This window comes from Phyllostomus hastatus, unplaced genomic scaffold (assembly GCF_019186645.2).
Source record: "Phyllostomus hastatus isolate PE091 unplaced genomic scaffold, TTU_PhHast_1.1 phas_scaffold_501, whole genome shotgun sequence".
NCBI classification, from domain to species: Eukaryota; Metazoa; Chordata; class Mammalia; order Chiroptera; family Phyllostomidae; genus Phyllostomus; species Phyllostomus hastatus.
The window spans coordinates 3,471,547-3,492,694 of NW_025334033.1; the positions used below are offsets into that span (position 1 = coordinate 3,471,547).

General features: G+C 47.3%; 1 protein-coding gene across 1 annotated transcript in view; it reads right to left on the minus strand.

Annotated features, from left to right (window-relative positions):
• LOC123808490 (neuroendocrine protein 7B2) overlaps positions 1–20,997 on the minus strand; it is a 59,541-nt gene extending 38,544 nt beyond the window's left edge. Inside the window, exons 1-2 of the mRNA XM_045823159.1 lie at positions 20,789–20,997; positions 19,114–19,345 (exon numbers count right to left, since the gene is read on the minus strand). Of these exons, the coding sequence (XP_045679115.1) occupies positions 19,114–19,339 (226 nt within the window). The 5' untranslated portion in view covers positions 19,340–19,345; positions 20,789–20,997. The remainder of the gene's footprint in view (positions 1–19,113; positions 19,346–20,788) is intronic.
• Positions 20,998–21,148: the final 151 nt, after the last annotated feature.

Genomic DNA, 21,148 nt, shown 5'->3' on the forward strand with positions numbered 1-21,148 from the left:
CCCCATGATCCACATCCTACCCCTCCTCAAGTCCAGTTCAAGTAGGTCAAGTTGAACTGACCTGCAATTCTTTTTGGGGGGGCTGGCACATTGCCCCCCTCCAGAACCCTTTTTGTGGTGACTGTCTGACCCACATCCTGGGCTCTGAGCTTCTATCCCAACGTGCTCTAGTGACACATTTCAGTGTCTGTGGTCCTTTCTCCCCGCTAGATTTCAGCTTCCTAAACAAGCCTGCAAGTCGTGGTAAGAGAAAATAGGCCCTGCGCTCCCGGCCACTCTCTAGACAGCAGAGTGCCTGGCAGCTGACCCGTCGCACTGGACTGAGGCGGTGCTCCTCACTCCTGCTCCCTCCTCGCAGTGCTCCCCTCACACCTCTGGATGCCTCTGGACCGAAGCACCATCGGGAACTGCAGCCAGGGTGTCGGGGAGCAAGGAGAGCAGAGATCTCGTCCTGCTCCACCCCTGGTTTTCTGTAAAACTCCTCAATTCCTTTGGTCAGGGTTTAACTTCTACTAATAGATGACACAAAGATAATGCCCAGACCTTACCTTTTGACCCTATGTCACAGGTGGCAAACACAAGGCCCATGAGCAGGATCCGGCCCTCCACCTTGTTTTATCCAGCCCTACACCTTGTTTCTACCCAGACACAACACTGAGCTCTTGCTTAACTGTTTAGGAGGAGTTACATTTATACAGTCCTAAAATTACATTCAGCCTTTTGAAGGTAACTGTGAGGCTGACGTGGTCCCCGGTGAAAATGAGTTTGACAGGGACTTCTGGCCAAGATGGAGGCATAGGTGGACACTCCATACCTCCACACACAACCAAGATAGGGATAACAACAATTTTGAAACAGAATAACATCCAGAACTGACAGAAAATTGATCTGAATGGAAGTCGGACAACCAAGAAGTTGAAATAGACACATTCATCCAGACCGGTAGGAGGGGCGGAGTTGGGCAGCCAGGCACTGGTCGGGGTGCAGAGAGCAGAGAGAGTTGGGACTGGGCACGTAAGGCATCCGGGGGGCGCAAGACCGCAGTGGGTGAACCCTGAGTGTGCAAGCGGCAGCTGGCAGACCCTGGCTGAGGGGTGGCAACCAGCAGACCCAGTGAGGCAGAGATTGTGAAGCAAGGCACTACGTGCAACCCAGGATCCCAGTGCTGGGAAATAGAGCCTTGGGACACTGATTGAGGACACCTGTGGGAGTTGAGGTGCACGGAGAGATACCCAGCCTCACAGGAGAGGTCCTTGGAGGGTCCCACGGCGTGCACAAGCCCACCCACACAGGAATTGGTACCAGAGAGGCCCAGTTTGCTTGGGGGAAGGAGCAGAAGGGAGTGAGGTCCCACAGAGAACAGAGCAACTGCCATTGTTCCCTCTCGACCCCACCCCCACATACAACATCACAACCCAGTGACTGGGGTGCCCAGCCCTGGTGAACACCTAAGGCTCCGCCCCTTACTGTAACAGGTGCGACCAGACCCAAAAAAGAAAAAAAAGAGAGAGAGATGGCTCAAACAGAAGAATAAATCAAAGCCCCAGAACCCATCCTTTTAAGCGACCGAGAGATAGCATACCTATCAGATGCACAGTTCAAAACACTGGTGATCAGGAAGCTCACAGAATTGGTTGATTTTGGTCGAAAATTAGATGAACAAATGCAGGCTATGATAAGAGAAATGAAGGAAAATGCACAGGGAATCAATAGTGATGGGAAGGAAACTGGGACTCAAAACAATAGAGTGGACCAGAAGGAAGAAAGAAACAACCAAACAGGAAAGAATGGAGAAATAAGAATTCAAAAAAATGAGGAGAAGCTTAGGAACCTCCAGGACATCTTTAAACGTTCCAACATTCGAATTATAGGGGTACCAGAAGGAGAAGAGGAAGAGCAACAAGTGGAAAAGTTATTTGAACAAATAATAAAGGAGAACTTCCCCATTCTGGCAAAGGAAATAGACTTCCAGGGAGTCCAGGAACCTCAGAGAGTCCCAAACAAGTTGGACCTAAGGAGAAACACACCAAGGCACATCATAACTATATTAGCCAAGATTATAATGAAGGAGAGAATCCTAGAAGCAGCAAGAGATAAGGAGACAGTAACCTAGAAAGGAGTTCCCATCAGACTGTCAGCTGATTTCTCAGAAGAGACCTTATAGGCAAGAAGGGGCTGCAAAGAAGAATTCCAAGTCATGAAAGGCAAGGACCTACATCCAAGATTGCTCTATCCAGCAAAGCTTTCATTTAGAATGGAAGGGCAGATAAAGTGCTTCTCAGATAAGGTCAAGTTAAAGGAGTTCATCATCACCAAGCCCTTATTTTATGAAATGTTAAAGGGACTTATCTAAAAAAAAGAAGATTAAAAAAATATGTATGGTAAAATGACAGCAAATTCACAATTATTAACAACCACACCTAAAATAAAAACAAACTAAGCAAACAACTAGCACAGGAACAGAACCACAGAAATGGAGATCACATGGAGGGTTAGCAACAGGGGAGTGGGAGGAGGAGAGGGGGGGAAAGGTACAGAGAATAAGTAGCATAGATGGTAGGTAGAAAATAGGGGGAGGGCAAGAATAGTATGGGAAATGTAGAAGCTAAAGAACTTATGACACATGGACATGAACTAAAGGGGAATGTGGGTGGGAGAAGGTGTACAGGGTGGAGGGAAGTGAAGGGGGGAGATGGGACAACTGTAATACCATAATCAATAAAATATATTTAAAAAAACAAAAAAAAAGAAAAGAAAATGAGTTTGACAAATGAATGTCTATTGGTTGTAAAAGGCATCAAGTTAACAGTTCCTGGCACACAGTAGGCACTTAATAATTACCTATGGAGTATTTGAAAATGGAAGCAGGTTAGATGGTGTTTTGACAGCACGCACAGCTCAGGGAAGTGCCTCAATCACATCCTGCCAGCCGCACCAGCCCATGCGGTCTGCCCACAAACCCGGGGACACCCTTCCCAACCCCTCTGCGCCCTGTCTCACACCGGCGTCTCCCACACCCACGTCAGCACGCTTCCCTCTTACTGGGCAGCGGACTGACTGGTCTTCTTGACTTTAAAGATGCTTCTGTGACCTATTTCATGGCAAATCGCAATACTTACATAGCCATAAGGGCGAGAAATAAAACAGCACAGTGGAGTGTGGAAGAGTTGCTTGCTATCAGAATGCGCAGGAAGTGTTCGCCATCACTGCGGGTGCCCACGCCTGACCTCCAGGGTCAGTGCCGAAGGGAGCAGAGCGCTTCCATCGCCAGCAGAGAACCTGGCTCCCCTAAAGCTGGCTGTGCAGCTACTGGGGACAGTTTTCTGATGCCAAGCCTAGGACACAGGCACAGGGAACACAGGGCATGACCCCAGACAGTGACAACCTTCCAGCCATGAAGCCACGTCTGCCTGGAAAGACATGTGGTCGGATGAGAGAGGCAGTGACCACAGAATGATGCTTCACATTTGTTTGACGCTCTAGATCATCCCAAACACGTCTATATATACAGGGTGGGGCAAAAGGGGGTTTACAGTTGTTCTTATGGAAAACAATAGAATAATCAATAAACAACAACATAAGAATAAACTCTGTGTTCCATGTACTCACAGCTATACACCCACCGTTGCCCACCTGTGCATTATTTGGCCACCACATCGGCCCTGTGGGACAGATGGACCGCTCACATCCATTCTCAGATTGGAAATACAAACTTCCCAGGGCCTAGGGACCTGCTCGGTGCCATTCGGCAGGGCTGAGTGAGGACTAGAACACCTGGCCACCTGCCTCGGTGCTCCTCCTGCTGCTGCTCAGCGACCCCTTCCCCACCTCAGGCCCCATCTGCACCCCAGTCACATGGCACAGTGCGAGCAAAAGCGTACACTTAGTTTTCATTGCAGAGCCAAGCTGTGGTCTGCCAAGCTGTTCCCACCTGCCTCAAGAGCTTTCTTTACGAACCGTGGTGCCCAAGGTGTTTGCACCGACTTGCTCCAAGAGGAGAGTTTGTCAGAAAATTGGCTTCCTGAAGCGTCCTTCGTGTCCCTGAAGCACCACGTGCAGGAGTCCAGGTGTGACTCACTGCCACCCCCACATCGCAGCAGCCTCTCCGCTGAACGTTACAGAAGCAACAAGTCTGTGGGGACAGAGGCAGCTGGTTGGAGGGAGGCTTTCAAACCTACCCCAGCTATTCGCCAAGCAACTCGTAAAGCTCAAGCCGCGTGATGTGGGCGACTTTCAACTTAAAAAAAAAAAACTGTTATAAAGGTTATATCAAATGAGACAGGGTACAGGAGAGAATTTTTGCAAACCATAAACTGTTGTATAATATGTAGCTACCGCTGTCCCATTCCCACACGTGCCTAATGCACTTTACCAATTACCTGTGGAAAATTGTTTACTGGGGCTCCCCCAGGGATACCGCACACGGCTCCAGTTCCTGCTGCCTCAGCCTTTCTCCAGGTGGCAGGTCTCCCAGCCTGAACCTGCTCTGGGCTTCAGGTAGGGCAGCGTGCCTGGGAGGACCCCTGCCAGAACCTACTTGCATCAGGAACTGAGACACCCCTGGGGAAAAGCCCCCAGGAAAGAGGAGGGGAGTCTGGCTGGCTGAGCCTGAGGAGGGGCAAACCACGCCCTTCCTGAGCAATGGCAGGGAGAGCGCTTTTGCTCCTGTGGTGCCTGATGATCAGATTTGCCTCCATGTCCAACTGTTCATGGGAATCCTATGGAAAGCACAAGGCGGGGATGGAGGGGTTGGAAACAGTGAGAAATGAAATGGAAAGCTCTGTTTTCCTAAAAACTCGCTACGATTTAGGGGCACAAGTTACACTAAGGGACCACTCCCTGCCCTCACCACCAACACTTTATAACAGAACTCCCTGGGGCTGGCCCTGGCCTGGTAGCTCCGTTGGTTAGAGCATCATCCTGATATGCCTAGGTTACAGGTTCCAATCCCGATCAGAGCATGTACAAGAATCAACCAATGAGTGCATAAGCATGTGCTCTGTCTCTTTCTCTCTCTCTCACCCTTACTCACTCCCACATCTCTAAGATCAATAAATTTAAAAAAAATTTTTAAAAAGAACTTCCTGGGCTGCAACAGCTTACCGGAAGGAGGACAAGGGGGTACCCAGCTAAAGGGAACAGAAACAGCAAGGGGGCAAATGGGGAACTTTCCTAAGGTTGCCAACTAACTCATCACATTCAGGATCACACATGGAGCGTGCCCTGGGGGTCACACATGGAGTGTACCCTGGGGATCATACATGGAGTGTGCTCTGGGGAAGCCAGAAACAGTCAGGACGCTTCACAGGGAGTGATGTGCTGAGTGAGCAGTTAAGAAGAGCCAGTGAGGTTTGAATTATTAGGTTAAAGTGCTCCAGTAAAGCCTGGCATAGGGAATACAGTCAACAATATGGGAATAGCTGTATAAGTGCACAGGTGTCCAACCCGAGGCCCATACATGGTCCAGGATGACTATAAACGCAGCCCAACACAAAATCATAAATTTCTTAGAACCTTTTTTTTGCTCATCAGTGTTCATTAGTGTTTGTGTATTTATTTAATGTGTGGCCCAAGACAACTCCTCCTTTTCCAAGGTGGCCCAGAGACACTGAAAGGCTGGCACCCCTGGCTGTGGGGCGTCAGACGAGCCCTGGACCGACCAGGGAGGCCACTTCAGCAGTTACACAAATGCCTAGTCAGCATGCTGTGCACCCGGAACTAATGGGGTGCTGTCTGTGAACTGGAATTGAAAACTAATTTGTTTTAGTTAAAAGACAAAATAAGCCAAAAGAATAGAATACAACAAAAGGCCTCAAATGTACTTACAGGTTGTGTTACAGGCTGGACGATCTTGACGGAAATAGCACTCGACTCCCCTGCTGGGCCTCAGGGCCAATGTTACTGTGACTAATGTTTGGTGGGTGTCTGTTGTGCGCCTGGCCTGTCCAGGTGCTGCCGACAAAGAGCGGGGCAGGCACGGCGTCTGCACAGTCTGGGGGGAAGGCGAGCTGCGCTTTGTCCTGAACGCTCATTCACAGAGACTCTGTGAGCAGCAATTCAAAGAGGGATCGACAATGAGCCCAGGAGTGAGGATCCCCCTTAAAGAGAAGCCTGTTTCACAATTTGGTCTCAGATCAACCCTGTCCACGTCTATCCCTTTCATCGACCAGCCTACGAGGCAGCGTGCTGTGTTGTACAGAACAGAACAAACACCAGGGCTCTGAACACACAGGCAGATGCCACCTGCATCCCTGGGTAAGTCACTCGTATGCCACCTGCATCCCTGGGTAAGGAACTCGTCTGAGCTTCTCTGTCCCCATCTGCCACACGGCACTGCATGGGGAGCCACTCTGAGATCTAGAATCCACACAGAGGCATTCGGAAGGGCTGCATCGCCTCTATGTGGGTGAACACCACTTTCCTTGGAAACTAGTGGCTTGATGGCACCTGTGTTCCTGTGTTTCTCCTCCACTCTGGCGTGACGGTAAGCTAAATGTGGCAGCTGGGCTGGGCTACAGTGCCCAGCTGCTTGGTCAAACCCCAGTCTAGATGTTGCCGTGATGGTGTTTTTTTTAGGTCTGATTAACATTTAAATAAGAAGACTTCAGGGACTGAGCAAAAAGGAAAAAGGACTCATGGTCATGGACAACAGTGTGGTGACTGCTGGGGGAAGGGCAATACAAGGGGATTAAAAGGTAATGTAAAACAAGTCTATACAATGAAGATTAAATTCTTTAAAAAGACTTTGAGCAAAGCAGGTTACCTCCCAGAAGGTGGGTGAGCCTCACTGAATCAGTTGCAGGCCTGAGTGAGAACACTGAGGTCCCTGAGGAGAAGGGCACGCCACCCTCAGACTCACAGTCACATCAGCTCTGCCAAGGGACGCGGCCAGCCGGGCAGCCCCGAGATTTCAGGTTCTGCAGCCCGCCCAAGTGCATGAACCAGGTCCTTAAAATAAGTATCTCTCATCTGTATGGTTCTTTCTTTACAACCTCCATAACTTTACTTGGCTGCATCTAAGTTAGATAGCTTGCACATTTCCAATCCCACTAAACCTGCCTCTCCAAAAAAATATGGGACAAGAAAAGAAAAGGACACAGCAGTATCTCGTCTTCAGATGGTGTGCCAAATTGCAAGGTACAGATGATATTTTCTAGATACTCAAACTCATATCAGAGGTTAACACAATTCAGAGCTCTGTTTTTACAAGCCTGAAACATCACTGCAGTGATGTCACAGTGTACAGGCAAGCAGCTCCAATGCAAACCCATCAGTTTGCACCTGCGCTCCTGGCAGTGACGGACTTCGTGATTGTTAGATATGTATCTCCAGTCTCATTCATTGCAGCCCACGTGTGGTAACGTATGCATGTAGTGTAATGTATGTATATATGTATGTATGTAATGTATGTCTATAGAGAAAGACAGATTTATTTATCGGTATAAATATGTACAGGAGTGCATAGGGTATATGGATATGGATACGTAGTCTGTTGCTTCTCTGGACAACCCTGACTAACACACCTGGGCTCTGCTGACTTCCCTAGGGACACATCAAGGCTCCGACACGCCCAGGCTCCCGCCTGCCTGGACGTGAGCACTGCACAAGGACTGTCCGAGCGGCCAGTACCTGGTGTGGCAGTTATTAGCTGTTACACAGTAAACTTAATTTCAGTAACTGTGTTGGTTTTCCAAGGACCTCTGCCATTATAAGACAGTCACATGTTATTTAAGAGATGAACTGAAGATCTCACAGCATTCAATATTCACATAGTTTCAAAACAATCCTGATCAAGGATGACAACCATTTCTGCTTATCAGCTGACAGGCAGAAAGCATTGTTTACAATTACTAACTAAGCTTAATACTCAGACATTGTGATTCTTGACAAATTGTTACTTTGCGCAGGTTCACATTCTTCACAGTTTGTGCATGAGGTAAAACTAATTTTTGATACTGCATTGTTGCAAAGTCACTTAAAATGCACACAAAGATTATTAAGATTATTTTGCATTTTTGTTTTTTTTTTAAGAATTTACTTATTTATTTTATAGAGGGGAAAGAAGAAAAAAAGGGAGAGAAACATCAATGTGTGGTTGCCTCTGGAGCACCCCCCACTGAGGACCTGGCCCACAACCCAGGCATGTGCCCCGACTGGGAATTGAACCAGCGACCCTTTGGTTCACAGGCCAGCACTCAATCCACCAAGTCACACCAGCCAGGGCACATTTTTGTTCTTCTTTTATGACTCAGTAAAATATTTATTGCTATTAAGTAAAAACAAAAATAGATAAAGATGACACTCTAAATCTTTTGATCTTGGATTATACTTTACAAGATATCTAGGAGTTATATACTATAAATATAAAAAGTTTATAATATAATTAGCATGTAACTAGCAGATAGATTGCATTATAGAAAGTTAAACCAGTCTTGTCTGAAATTATAAAATATCAAAACTACATAGGTCAGGTGTATGAAATGTATACAAAAGAAGAGAGATTTGGGAGGCCGATGACATTTCATTCTGATTTCAGTTCTGGGCAGGTAGCATGAGGGGACACAGAATGTCTACAAATACCAAGTCCAAACCTCTGAACTCGACTGCATCCCAACCTGCCTCTGCCTCTGCCTCTGCCCCCAGCAGAGCAGAGACCTGGCCTCCAGCTGGGCCCCAGTGTCTCACCCCCACCGGCATCCTCGGGAACTTTCACCACTCACTCATCTGTTCTTCACCCCCACCCCTTCAACCCTCCCTCTCCACCGGGTGGAGGTCTTCCCAATTAGCACTTAGACAAAGTTCACTCTCTAACACCAAAACCTAAACAAAGCCTCCTTCCTCTGTATCACATACCGCCTGGCCCACATCCTTCCACAACTGGAAGAAGGCTCCTCCCCCTTCCCTGGAGGACTCAGGTAACATTTTCACACCTTGCCTTCCCTGCATCCTGCAGTGTGGCCTCTGCCCACCGCCCACAGGGCCCTAGTTCCGTCCATGCCCCCAGCCCAGCGACTTCGGTGTTGCTCCACCCAGTGGTTTTATTTCCCATGACCTCACCACTTTGACAACGGGGACTGCTGCCCCATCTTGAAACACTCTTTCCTTGTTCTCTTTACACATCACCTTTCTGAATTTCATTATGCCCAGTCTTGATCGTTTTCTGTCTAGATTCTTCTATCTGGCCCTATGTACTGAGTCTTTAAGGCTTTTTTCTTAGGTGCCCTGTTCCCCTGCCTGATACTCACCTGGGGTCACCTCGCCCGTTCCTACAGCAACAGCCGCCATCAACATGGGACACCACATATGGCCCCTTCCCCAGACATCCCTGCTGTGTTCTAATGAGCCAAGGGCCTTCGACACCCTCAGCTGGATGCCCCAGGGCACCTTACACACCACGCAAACATAGGCCATCGTTTTCGTCTCCCTCTTCTGTCCCTTCCCCCAAACACCTCAAACCTCCCCCTATTCTTTTTCAATTTCTTATCATTATCTGTGCAGCTTTCCAAGAAAGAAAACTGGAAATCATCCAGGGGCATTTTTTTTTTTAAGGATTTGAGTTCAGTGTGGGCTCAACAGAACCCCCAAGGACACGGGCCAAGCTGGAGGCCCTGGCCCACTCAAAGCCAGCCCTCAAACCCACTGCTCTATTGGTTTCTCAGGATGGGGAGAACTAGAGACAGATTTTAGTCAGAATACCCGGAGCAAGAGTCAGCCCCACTCCTTCCTCCAACTGCAGCGAGAGGCCAGCCAGAGACACTAGTCTCTCACCCTCCAACCTGCAAAAGGAAAGCAACGGTTTCCCCCTTGTGGTAGAGTGGAAGCACTGCAGCTCCTTTACCAAGGCCAAAGGTTGGTGTTGGGAACAAGGAAATCAAGAACTAAATTTAACCTTAATAGACAAGAACCACATTGTAGCTAAAAAGAAATGATAAAAGAGACAAAGTACAGTTAAAGCAAACATCCTGTGTCTAGCAGACGCTCTCCCCTGGGTAGGCTAGATAAGCAGTGCTTTGTAGTTTTTAATGAGAAAATAGAAAACTAGCTAGCTAGAGCCAGGAGATTACTAGGTTAATGAACAAACATCTTGCCTTGCCGCCTTCTGAAAGAATGCTTGGTTTGAAATTCCCGCGCGTGGTCTTTGTAAGCGAATTACTAACTGCCACGTCTGCTTCTGTATAACGCTTGCTTGCCCGCCCATATATAAGGACGTAGTTGTAAGCGCTCGGCGCGGCTCTCATTTGCAGCTCCTTGCGGGCACTGTGTCGCTGGACACTTTGAGAGTTCGCCCCTACGCAGGTTAAACTTGGCCAATAAAGTAACATCTTTGATACCCTGAAAGTCTCCGATATTTGTTCTCGAGTTTGCTGGATGCTACATTTGGCTAAGTATAAACCTCTTAAAATCTGACTCTTCAAGTGGGCTTTATCTTACAAAGGACCCTTTCTCCACTTGTATTTATTAAGAAAATAATCTTGGTTCTCCTGGTTTTGAAATGAAGTAATTGAGTCCCAAAAGTCAGTGTTATAAAAAAAGGATTTTGGTATTTTTATGTTTGCCAACAGAGTATTGGTTTCCATGGCGGATACTCGAGTCCCTTATATAAAATGTAGTATTTGCATATAGCCTATGCATATCATTCCCTATACTTTAAATCATCTCTAAATTACTTATAATACCTAATACAATGTAATCACTATATAAACAGTTATTATATTATATTGTTTAGGGAATAATGACAAGAAAAAAGTCTGTATATGTTCAGTAGAGACACAACCCTCACAGGCCTAACTACGCAATACCCATCAGCAACAATGCAACATTTTTGCAAAAATGTTTTTCATCCATGGTAGAATCTGCAGATGTGGAGTCCTAGGATTTAGAGAGCCAGCTTTAAAGATTTAAAATTATTTGGGACCATCAATGCCAATATTTATAAATTTCTGTCTCAGTGGTTTCATGCCTCCTGTTATCACAAAGCTAGATATCTGGTGGTCTAGAATGGTGAAGAAAGCGAACCTGTGGCAGTAAGGGGAAGAGCTATTTTACCTGAGGCTGTTAACACTCTGAAAACAGCACATTTTCAGATTGGATTCATCAAAGGCCAACAGTGGTGACAGCTGGCAGAGCCAGTTCTGACTCCCAAGAGTGTCTATCCCTTTGCAAATGGCTCTCAGAATCAATCCCTTGGACAGCAGTGGCTTTCCTTGTTTCCGGGGATCATATAACCACCAGTCATTTACCTGTGTCTATAGGGACCAATGAGCAACCAAGCGCTTGCGGGGAGTAGGCACTGCTGAAATACAAGGTGCACCAAAGCCTCTCTGTCCTGTGCTGCCCACCGAATTGGTCATCACAAATGGCATGGGGAAAGCCATTAAAGATGGAAAATGCACTGTCGATAATCGCAAAGTGAGAAGAGGCAGGCCCATGATCAGTCACTAACAGCAGCCACTTACTGCATTCAAGAGGGAGAGCCGGAAGCCCCACCTTACAGGTGAGAAAACTAAGGGTAGGAAGAGTTGCCAAGATCACCCACAGCTAATAATTGTGCAGCCAAGACTCCACGACCCCAATTCTCCTCGCTGTTAAAGCACACATTTCTTCTCTATAAAACAGGCTGATCCCTGTTTTGTCTTGACTTTGCGGTTGGTTTTGTTGTTGTTGTTTTGCTTTGGGCTAAGAACTTATACATTTAAAAGATGCTCCTTACCAAGTCATGTGTAAAGTGCCTAATGGAGAAGTGAAAAATAACCCCTAGGCCTCTCTGGATGTTTTTGGTAAATGCTTCCTGCCCAGCGAACACTTAGAGCAATTAACTACCAGGTTGCAGGAATCCTGTGATACACTGAGTGTGGTTCGCCCCCTGCTGGTCGAGTTCCAGAACTGCAGAGTGCCCTTCCTGTTTCTCAACAGGCAGCTGAGCCATGCCTGGCACAGACCTTGCACCATGGTGACCAGTCACAAAGTAAACAAGTATGTATCACTGAGCTCTTGGCGAAAATTTCAGGTAGATTTTTTAAAAACACAGAATAGAAATGGATTATTTTTCTTGAACCGAAAGACAAAATGTCTTAACAGGTCCAGATGTCAAATAGTGTTTACACACTTATTGCCTCCAGATATATTTATTTTCCCCCAGATGTGGTATATTCAGTCTTCATATACTTACTGAGTACTGTGCGGGTTCTGAATGAGTCACCCAACACGTGCCTCTGTAGGATGCAGATTATTTTGGGCTAAGGGCAACAGAGACCCCATGGACTCAAGAGAAATTCCTGCCCCCTCCCCCTTTAAATACCGGGAAGAACTGGAATTGGGGGCCTTGCCCATGATAGGAGATTATCAGAGGCAACCTTTCTGGCCTAGCTGCATGGCACAGCAAACCACTGATTGCTGAAATCTGCCCTTCCTATCCTCCCGCAGTGACCCTGGAAGCTCCAAGGCACCCTACCTTGCCCTCGGCTCAGGGTGTCACAGGCGCCTCGCTCACTCTGTCTGTCTGTGAACGGGGATATGAGTATCCGTGGGATCCCTATGCATACACATGTGATTCAATTTGGTTATTTTCTCTTGTCAGTCTGTCTCATACTGACTGACTGAGAATTGATTTTTTAAATAGCAACCCTGAGTTAGGACCCCCCACGCCACTTGCTTGTTCTTGTAACTCTTCTCCCGCCACACCAGAGCTGTCGGTTTACTTGTGGGTCTAGGCCTGGATACAGAGAACAACTTCAGAACCGGGATTTTCAGCCTTGTCTTTTGTCTTCACTTCCGTTCTGTCTTCACTCATTAAATTTCTGAGAAAAGGAGAGTGTAATGATTGTGTACGAGATCACCACTTTCAAAAGCCTTGGGGGATTTTCTCAAATCAATTCTATCCTTCCTGATCCTTACTTTTTTTTTTCAGGAATAGTCCCAGAAAATCTGGATTGTCTCTTCCAGGATGTGTTTTAGGTCTGCTGCTGCTCATGTGCCATGAAGCTGTGAGAAGTATGGATCTGGAGGTCTGGAAGTCAGAGTTGAATTCTCAGAGTCATTATACTTGTGTGACTTCGGGAATATCATATAACCTCTTCATTTCTTGGTTTTATCAGCTGGAAAATAGGAACATCTAGCCCACAGATACTGCTTGGCAGTAAATAAATGAGAATGTCTGTGGGAAGTAATGGCATGTAGTAAATACTCAGTAAATTTTATCTCCGCTCTCATGTTGATTTAATTATCAGACCAACTGAAAGAACCAAGGAAGGTACAGGAAAGCTTCTTTCTCCCCCACAGTGCCCACTATGTGTCTGGGCATACAGCAGGAAATGAATAGACACAGTCTCAGGGAGCTTCCATTTCAGTGGGGAGGAAACAAAACCATTTCAGTTAAGTGAGGAAACAAACAATTATAACCCACCCCCCCAAAAGAAATGCTACAGAGTTTAAAAAACATGGTGACAGAGAATGGAGGCTCAGGTGACTGTCAAGGCAGGCTTGTCTAGGTGACGCTGAGACTGTGGCCTGCAGAGCAGGACACAGCGATCCCATACAGAGAGGAACAGGTGAGGCCAGAGCCAAGCGGCTAGAAGAGGCTGGTGTGACTGGGGCTAAAGGGGAAGCCAGGTAAGGAGGAGGGTGCAGAGGAGCTGTGGGGCCTTCTGGGTTTCAGCAACAAGGGCTGTTTGTCTCCAGGTGCAAATGCAAAGCCACTGATTGGCTCTTAATCAGGAGAGTGATACTGATCTGACTTAAACTTTTAAAGTTTAGCCATGCCTTTCCTGGGCGGAATAGCCTGAAAGAAACCAAGAGTAGAGGCAGGAAGATCAGTCGATTTCAGAAGTCCATGGCAGGCGCATGGATCTTGAACCAGAGTGTGGAAAGCAGACTCAGAAAGAAGAGAAAATAGGCCAAGTGACAGATGCATTTTAGGGACAGAAATGAAATACACTGCTTATAATTTGAGAAGGATGTATGATGCAGAAAATCTAGGTTTGTTTTTTTTTTACCTTGTATATAGGTCGATGGTGGCACTGCTCATTCATGCAGAAAAGACTGACAGAAACAGGTTGAGGAAGGTGGTGGCAGAGAGAGGCTGACACATGGTAATTTATTGATCGAATTAGCCTACAGGGACACAAGAAAGAAGCTGGGACCCAAAAATACAAATGCTGGAGTCATAAGAAATAGCTTTTTGAGAACTGGCAAGAGAATGAATGAGACCATCCAGTCAGAGAACTGAGAAGAATCAGAGAAGTGGACCCAGCCCTGAGCCCTGGAGAACTTGGCAACTAAAGGCTGCATCACAGGAGCAGGGGAACAAATAAAAACGAAACCAAGAAGAAACGGTTAAAGGGAAAAGGAAAAGGTGAAAAGCCAGAAGTGTGTCACCTTGGAGTATCTTGACATTTTGGCACCAAAACCAAGAAAGAAGAGGGTTTTCAGAAGGAAAAGCTCGAGCGCTGAATGCTGCTGAGAGGCTGAGACACAAAGGCAGAGTCTCAGCGAACGGGGCCAGGGTGTCGCTGGCCTTCACGAGAACAGTCTAAGACGCACCTCAAGGTTAACATGTGCAAATCCCAACTTGAGAACTTGCCTTGGAAGATCCTTAGTTTGCTGTTCTTGTGGAAAACTGTACCTTTCTAGCCTTCAGTCCAACACCCCTCTCTTTCTTTCCATTCCCACCTCCAATCCACCAGCATAGCCTGCTGGCTCAACTTAAAAATATATCCTGAATCTGACACGTCTCACCACGTCTCCAGCTATTAGGCTGGCACATCTCCCCTGGATTGTTACAGCATCCTCCTACCTCATCTCCCCACGCCCAGCAGGAATACTTCCTCCCTGCAGGAACACTGTGCTACGCCAGTCAGTGGTCCTCTTCAAAGGAAGGCTGCTGGCATCGTAGGGCTGTCAGACCCTGTGCGGTCTGCTCCCACACACCAACCTCCTCCCTCCGCTCCCACCAAGACTTGTTTCCCCTCCTCCTACTCCCCTGGGATTCGGGCTCCAGCCTCGATAGCCTCCTGGCTCCTGTCAGCATTTCTGCACTTGCAGCTCCCTCTGTTGGGAGTGTCTGGCTTCAAATACCACACAGCTCACTCTCAACTCTCCGGGTTTTGCTTACCTTCCAGGGAGGAGTTCCCTGGCCACATTTTAAGTCATCTCCTCCAGGCCCCTCCTCTGCCAACTATTTTATAGCACTTACAACCATTTGACTTATTATATATTTTGCTTTGTTTGTTTATGTAAGGGCTATGTCTCTCCTGCCTTGCAAATCTCTGAGGTTCACGTTTATTTCCTCAGTACCTGAAACCATGCCTGGCATTCAAGAACTACTTCTTGACAAAGGGGTGGTGGGAACAGTGAGCTACAATAAACTAGGGGATAATGGGAGTGAGGGAATGCAGCCAGTGTGCGTCCGAAGGTTGCTGTGAGGGAGCAGAGACGCAGTACAGCAACCAGGAGGGATATGAAAGTAAAAGAGGAAATGTTTTTAATGAATATGAGTTCAGAAACCTAATGGCACTTTGTATGCTACTATATCCAGACTCAAAGGTTGGTTTGTAATACTACAGTTGAGAGCTAATATGCCTCTTCAGTAACAAGATTAATCCAAGGATCATACAATTAATTGATCAGAATAGACAAGAGAGAATTGTCTGCTTTGTGCCATGGATTAGATAAAGAACAGCCCTGCTTGCAAGGAGCTCAGACTCCAGCCACTACCATGGACAGTGATGACGCTGCTTCCCTTAGGAATGGTCTCACAGCATGCTGAAGTGTTATTCTGCTTCTCTAGCTCCTACGTCCAAGCTAAACGGAAGCTTAGAGAAGTTAAATAATTTGCCTGAGCTCACATCACTAATAAGCAGTGGATCTGGCATTTAAATCCAGGTCTCTTTGGAAAGACTCTATGTTAAATGTGGGTTAAAATTCACACCAGAATACATGTATTGCATGTACTTTTCAATAAAAAATTAGAAAACAAATAAATTTTCTAACTTGGTCCTTTATAATAAAATCCTAAAATAAGTGTTGGAAGGAATGTGGATAATGTTCCATGTATGTCAGAAGCCTGAGAATGAGCAAGAGTGAATGAGCAGGGACAAAGCAAATAAACAGAGGAACTGAAACAATGCTACACTCACTTGAGTGAGTACTAGACTCCCCTGGGCATCAATGCCAAGGTGCAGGGCCGGGAAACATCCAGCCCTTTTGTTTGGTTTCCTTTTTTCTCTCAAGCCTGTGGGCTATTTTGTCTGTTAAGCTCTCACCAAAGCTTAACAGGCAGAGCTCTAGAGCAACCCCCAAGGAGATCTTGCTCCCAGCATATGTCATCAGTTGGGTTCAAATAAACTCATAAAAATTATTTTTAAAATAAACTCTAAAAAATAAATAAATAAATAAAGTAAAACCCCCCCTCCACCCAGATGCCCACCACCTGGTGAACATGCCCGCAGAACCCTCTGCCTGCCTTTGATCGTGGGAGGGACCTGTGAATAAAATGGGACATCACCACCTCCTGTTCCACGGCAAAGGTGTTGGGATAGTCACTCCTGTAAAGATGACATTGTGTTACAAGTAGCAGACTGAAGGGATGGTCTCCCTCTGCCACCTGTGAGAGGGTTGCCATGTGGCTTACAACTTCAGGGTGGCCTCTTCAAGCTGAGGGGGACCCCAGCTAACAGCAAGAAAAAGGGGACCGCGGTCCGGCAACGGTGAGAAACAATTCTGCCAACAACCTCAATGCTGGCAGAGGACCTCGAGCCTCCGCCAAGGCTCCACCTGTGGTCAATCCCTTGACTTCAGCCTGCTGGGACTCTGGACAGAGACAGCCAGGCAAACCCACGTCCCAGCTCCTGGCGGGTGGAAACCACAAGGTTTCTACTGGTTTCTGGCTATTGTGTTAAGCTGCTAAACTTATGGTAATTTGTAACAGTAGCAGAAAAACTAAAACACAAGCCGATACTCATCCCTTACACAGACGCTGTTAGAGGAGACCTAACAGTGGCTGTGACTTCGCATTGCCCCAAGGGTAATAATAGAAAAAATGTCTAATTCTGAGTTGTCCTAATCCTTGTTCTTTCAAACCTGCATGCCTTTTCACTTGCCATTACAGATGAATTCCTATTCAAACTTCAACACCCAGGTCAAAGGTTGCTTCTTCAAAGAAGCATTTCCTTACAGCCAACCCCATGCACTCCCCAGTAGAACAAATTACTTCTATTTGCTTCCAAGGCAGCCGCTTGTCTGCACATCTAGAAAACACTTGCCATGATTCATGGTGATGCTTGTCCCCCTCCCAGCCCCCAACAGTGAATGCTCAGGGCAGAGCTGCCCCAGTCTCCTGCACAGCACCTGGCCTATCGTGGCTGAAAACAGTTGGCTATCCAGAGAAGAAAATGAGGCTGGAGATTAGCACAGGCTTCTGATGTCAGGGAGCTGCTGTTTCTTTTCCACACAGATGATCAGGCCTCAGGTATTAATAGAAACTCAGAAAGCTTCTCCATGACAACAGCTGGGTGACGAACCTAGCACAGACCGCATCACATGGGTGGGTATTTACTGTCTCCACAGAGCTGGATAGGCATGCTGGAAGCTGGGAAGGTTTTAAACTCTCCCCACAAGGCATGAGGCCCTGTCTGAGTTGTTCCGGTTCAAGCCCTGTGCTAGGCTGGTATGCTTGCTGAGTCACATCATCCATGTTAACCCATTCCTAAAATCAAATGTCAGCCTAAATAGACAATCACCCCACAGAGTTAGTTTTTCTCAATGGCTTCAAACTATGGACATCAAGCCAGACGTGAGAATCATGGGTGAACAATACCCACGGCATCCACAGGATCCCAAGGCAGAAAGCACTTTCAGGAAATTAAAAGCTCAGGCAACATTATGCATCATCAGTCCACAGGGACTGGCATCTGTTGTGGGGTGGTGTGTGTTATATATATTTTTTAATTGTATTTTTTTCCATTACCCTTTATCCCCTTACCACTCCCCACCATGTGTGTTTTGACAAAACACAGGGAAAGAATTCGAGTTTTTCCTTAGGACCCACTCCGTGGGTGAACACCTGTAGTGCCGCTGCAGCTAACCTGCACTGACCATGTTACTGCTCTAGGGCCCCACCTGAGCAGAAGAGGAGATTGTTCCCATGCAGAGAGGACACACAGCAAGGCATGGCAACAAGGGGCCTGCTCATAAGAGCCGCTGTGCACCAGCTCCTCAGAGCTGCCTTCAGATTCTCTCTATAGATAAATTATTAAACAACAGAGTGCTGCTTTTTTTTTAAATCCTCACCCAAGGATATGTTCATTGATTTGAGAGGGAAAGGAAGGAAGAGAGAAGGAGGAGGAAGAGGGGAGAGAGAGAGAGAGAGAGAGAGAGAGAGAATCACCAATCAGTTGCCTCCCTCACGAGTCCTGACCAGGAATCAACCCCACGGCCTAGGTATGTGCCTTCACTGCAGATTAAGCCTGCAGATTTTTCGTGTACAGGACGATGTTCCAACCAACTGGGCCGCCCAGCTAGTGCCAAAGTGCTGCTTGTTAATGAAAGTATTACAACCACATCCACAGAAAGTTAGAAAACTTCTGGTAGGGAATGGACTGGCTCCGTGAAAGCAAGTTAATTAACATTTGTTATATTTTTTCAACAGTTTATGACATAAACTCTTAATGTCAGTATCTATTTTGGCTCTTTTGGATCTTACATGAAGTCATCCCTAAGATTCAAATCAGATCCTATGCATCTACATTTTGAGGATCTTTTTCAATTCCTTTCCAACAGCAACTCAAGGACACAGCCAGCTGGGGACACACTTTCCCAAAGATCAGTATGGGAGAAGAAGTGGGGCTGGGTTCTAATCTGTAGACATAACACTAGATTCTCCTTCCTGCACTCAATAAACATGGAAATACCAGGCATTGCGCTGGGTGCTAGGCCTACAGCTGCCAATTAGACAGAAAAGGTCCCTGCTCTCACAGGACTTACATGCTCATAAGGATGTATATACTGTGTAGGGTGAGAAGAAAGGGAAAACAGAGAGAGGAAGTAGCTTTTCTTCACTATGTATTAATTACTTTAAATACTAATGGAAATTTCAAAGTGGCAGAACATGGTAAATACCTTCGATGCTCTGTGGGCCCACGAGGTTCATGGCCTGGTGAGCTGGGTACTCTACCCGTGGCCTGGCAATGCCCAGCTGCTCCATAACGCCGTGGAGCAGCCTTTGGATGTCTGTTTCGGAGACCCGGTCAGGGGTTCTTGGGCTATACGCAGAGGTTGCAGCCCACCCAAATGTCAGCCAAAACATTAGGCCAGATAGCATGGTGCAGACCACCCTGGAGACCATTTTTACCTGCAGAAGTAAGACCAAATTATATCGATGGGCCACAGTTGGCAACTGTGATGATGCAGTCACACAAGGGACTAATTCGAGAACCACCCAGAAAGGGATGGCACACCTAAGGGCTTGCTTTTGCTTTAAATACCTACTGTAGCCGGGACACCTGCTGTGGGAAGGTGTTAAAAACAACAAAACAACAAAGCTGGAGAGAGCCAATTCCTTCTGTCCTTTCACTGGGGGGAAGACCGGGCTGGAACAGCAGTTCTCACCAGTTTCTATCCTCTTTGCAGCAACCTGGAAGTTATGCATCACCCATAACCCCACCACTCTCCTCCTTTCTTACCAAAACAAACAACAATAACAACAAAAACTGGTTTCAATTTTGAGGAAGGGAGAGGGACATCTTGAGTTTTCCTAAGTCTCCAGCCAGGATGGGAGGGTGGGGAAGCCTCACAGGAAAGACTTAGGGAGACATGATAGGTAAAGAATCACAGAAGGGTTAGAGTGGTGGAAGGGACACATTAGCTCAGCAGACATCCAGTATCAATGCACTTGAGATCCTGAGGGGACTGAAAACCCACACAGCTCTGTCTGCCCTGCAGGCTGGACGGGGAGAGGAGGCCTGCTGGCTCCCCACGTGCTGGCTGGGTGCTCTTGGGCAAAAACTGCAGCTTTCTCGTCTGCAAAAGGAGATTAGAAAAGCAAGTGTCTTACAGGATTGTTGCAAACAGGTGCATGGGAATAGACCCATCAGGAGGTCAGAAGCATGCCAGTCGGAGCACCCACATTGCTATCAGTATGTTGGCAGTATTATCTCATAGTTCTGGGGTTAGAATTTGGGGAAGCGAGTGATGAGAGGGAAGACTGACAGGTGAAAGCGAGGGAGAAAACTAGCCTGGGGAGTTACTGTCCTAAGTGTTAGCTTCTGTAGAGCCAGTCGCCTGCAAAACAAGGGGACAAACATTCATGCAGTGACCCGCTGCAGCTTCTGTCTGGCCCACGCTTCTGACCATTCTTCTATGCATTTTCTTCCCTGAGACTGAAATACTCATAACCCCTAATATCTTCTTCTGTATAGAAAAAGGCCTTTTCAAGCCACCCCTGGATACAAAGCTGTGTCACCCAAAGGGCAAAGCCTGCATTTCTGACAGAGAAGGCCAGAGGCGGCGCCAGCATCCAGCCGTCTCCATCTTTCCCTCCTCTGCACTGAATGCAGGATATCTTGCTGCTTCATTTACATCCCCGGCGAATACAGTTCTGATCTGGTGAGCTACACAATCTCCTCCCTCGGTACTCTTTCCCTCGAATCTGTAGCCGAACCTCCTAATCTGCACCCATCCTTTGTCTGCCCCCAGCTCAAAGATTTCAGGACGCCCTTCCCGACTCCCGACCCGAAGAACCCCCGCATCCAGGATGGGTCTCAAGAGGTTGAGCCGGCTTCAGCACGGGACTCACCAGGGGGCTGGAGCCTGCGGCAGGTCTGGGTCTCGCTGGGGGTCGAGCTGGAGCAGCGATCCTGGTCTTTGGTGCGTCACCTCCGCATCTTAGCTCCGCCCCGGCCCCTCCTCCAGCAGGTGGGAGCCACCCGGCAAGCACTCCCCAGAAAGCCCCCAGATGCTGGTGCCTCCTGCCACGAGCTACTCGGCATTCAATCCACGCATTCCACATGCTCATCTCCTACAGATCCTCCGCTCCACCGACCCCTTGTCTCAAGCAAGTATCTAAACAGTGTGCCAGGTCGCCACTGTGTACTTTGCGCCTGATAGCCCATCTTTAATCCTGCCACCTTCCAGCATTTTGTTTTTTTAAGTCTTT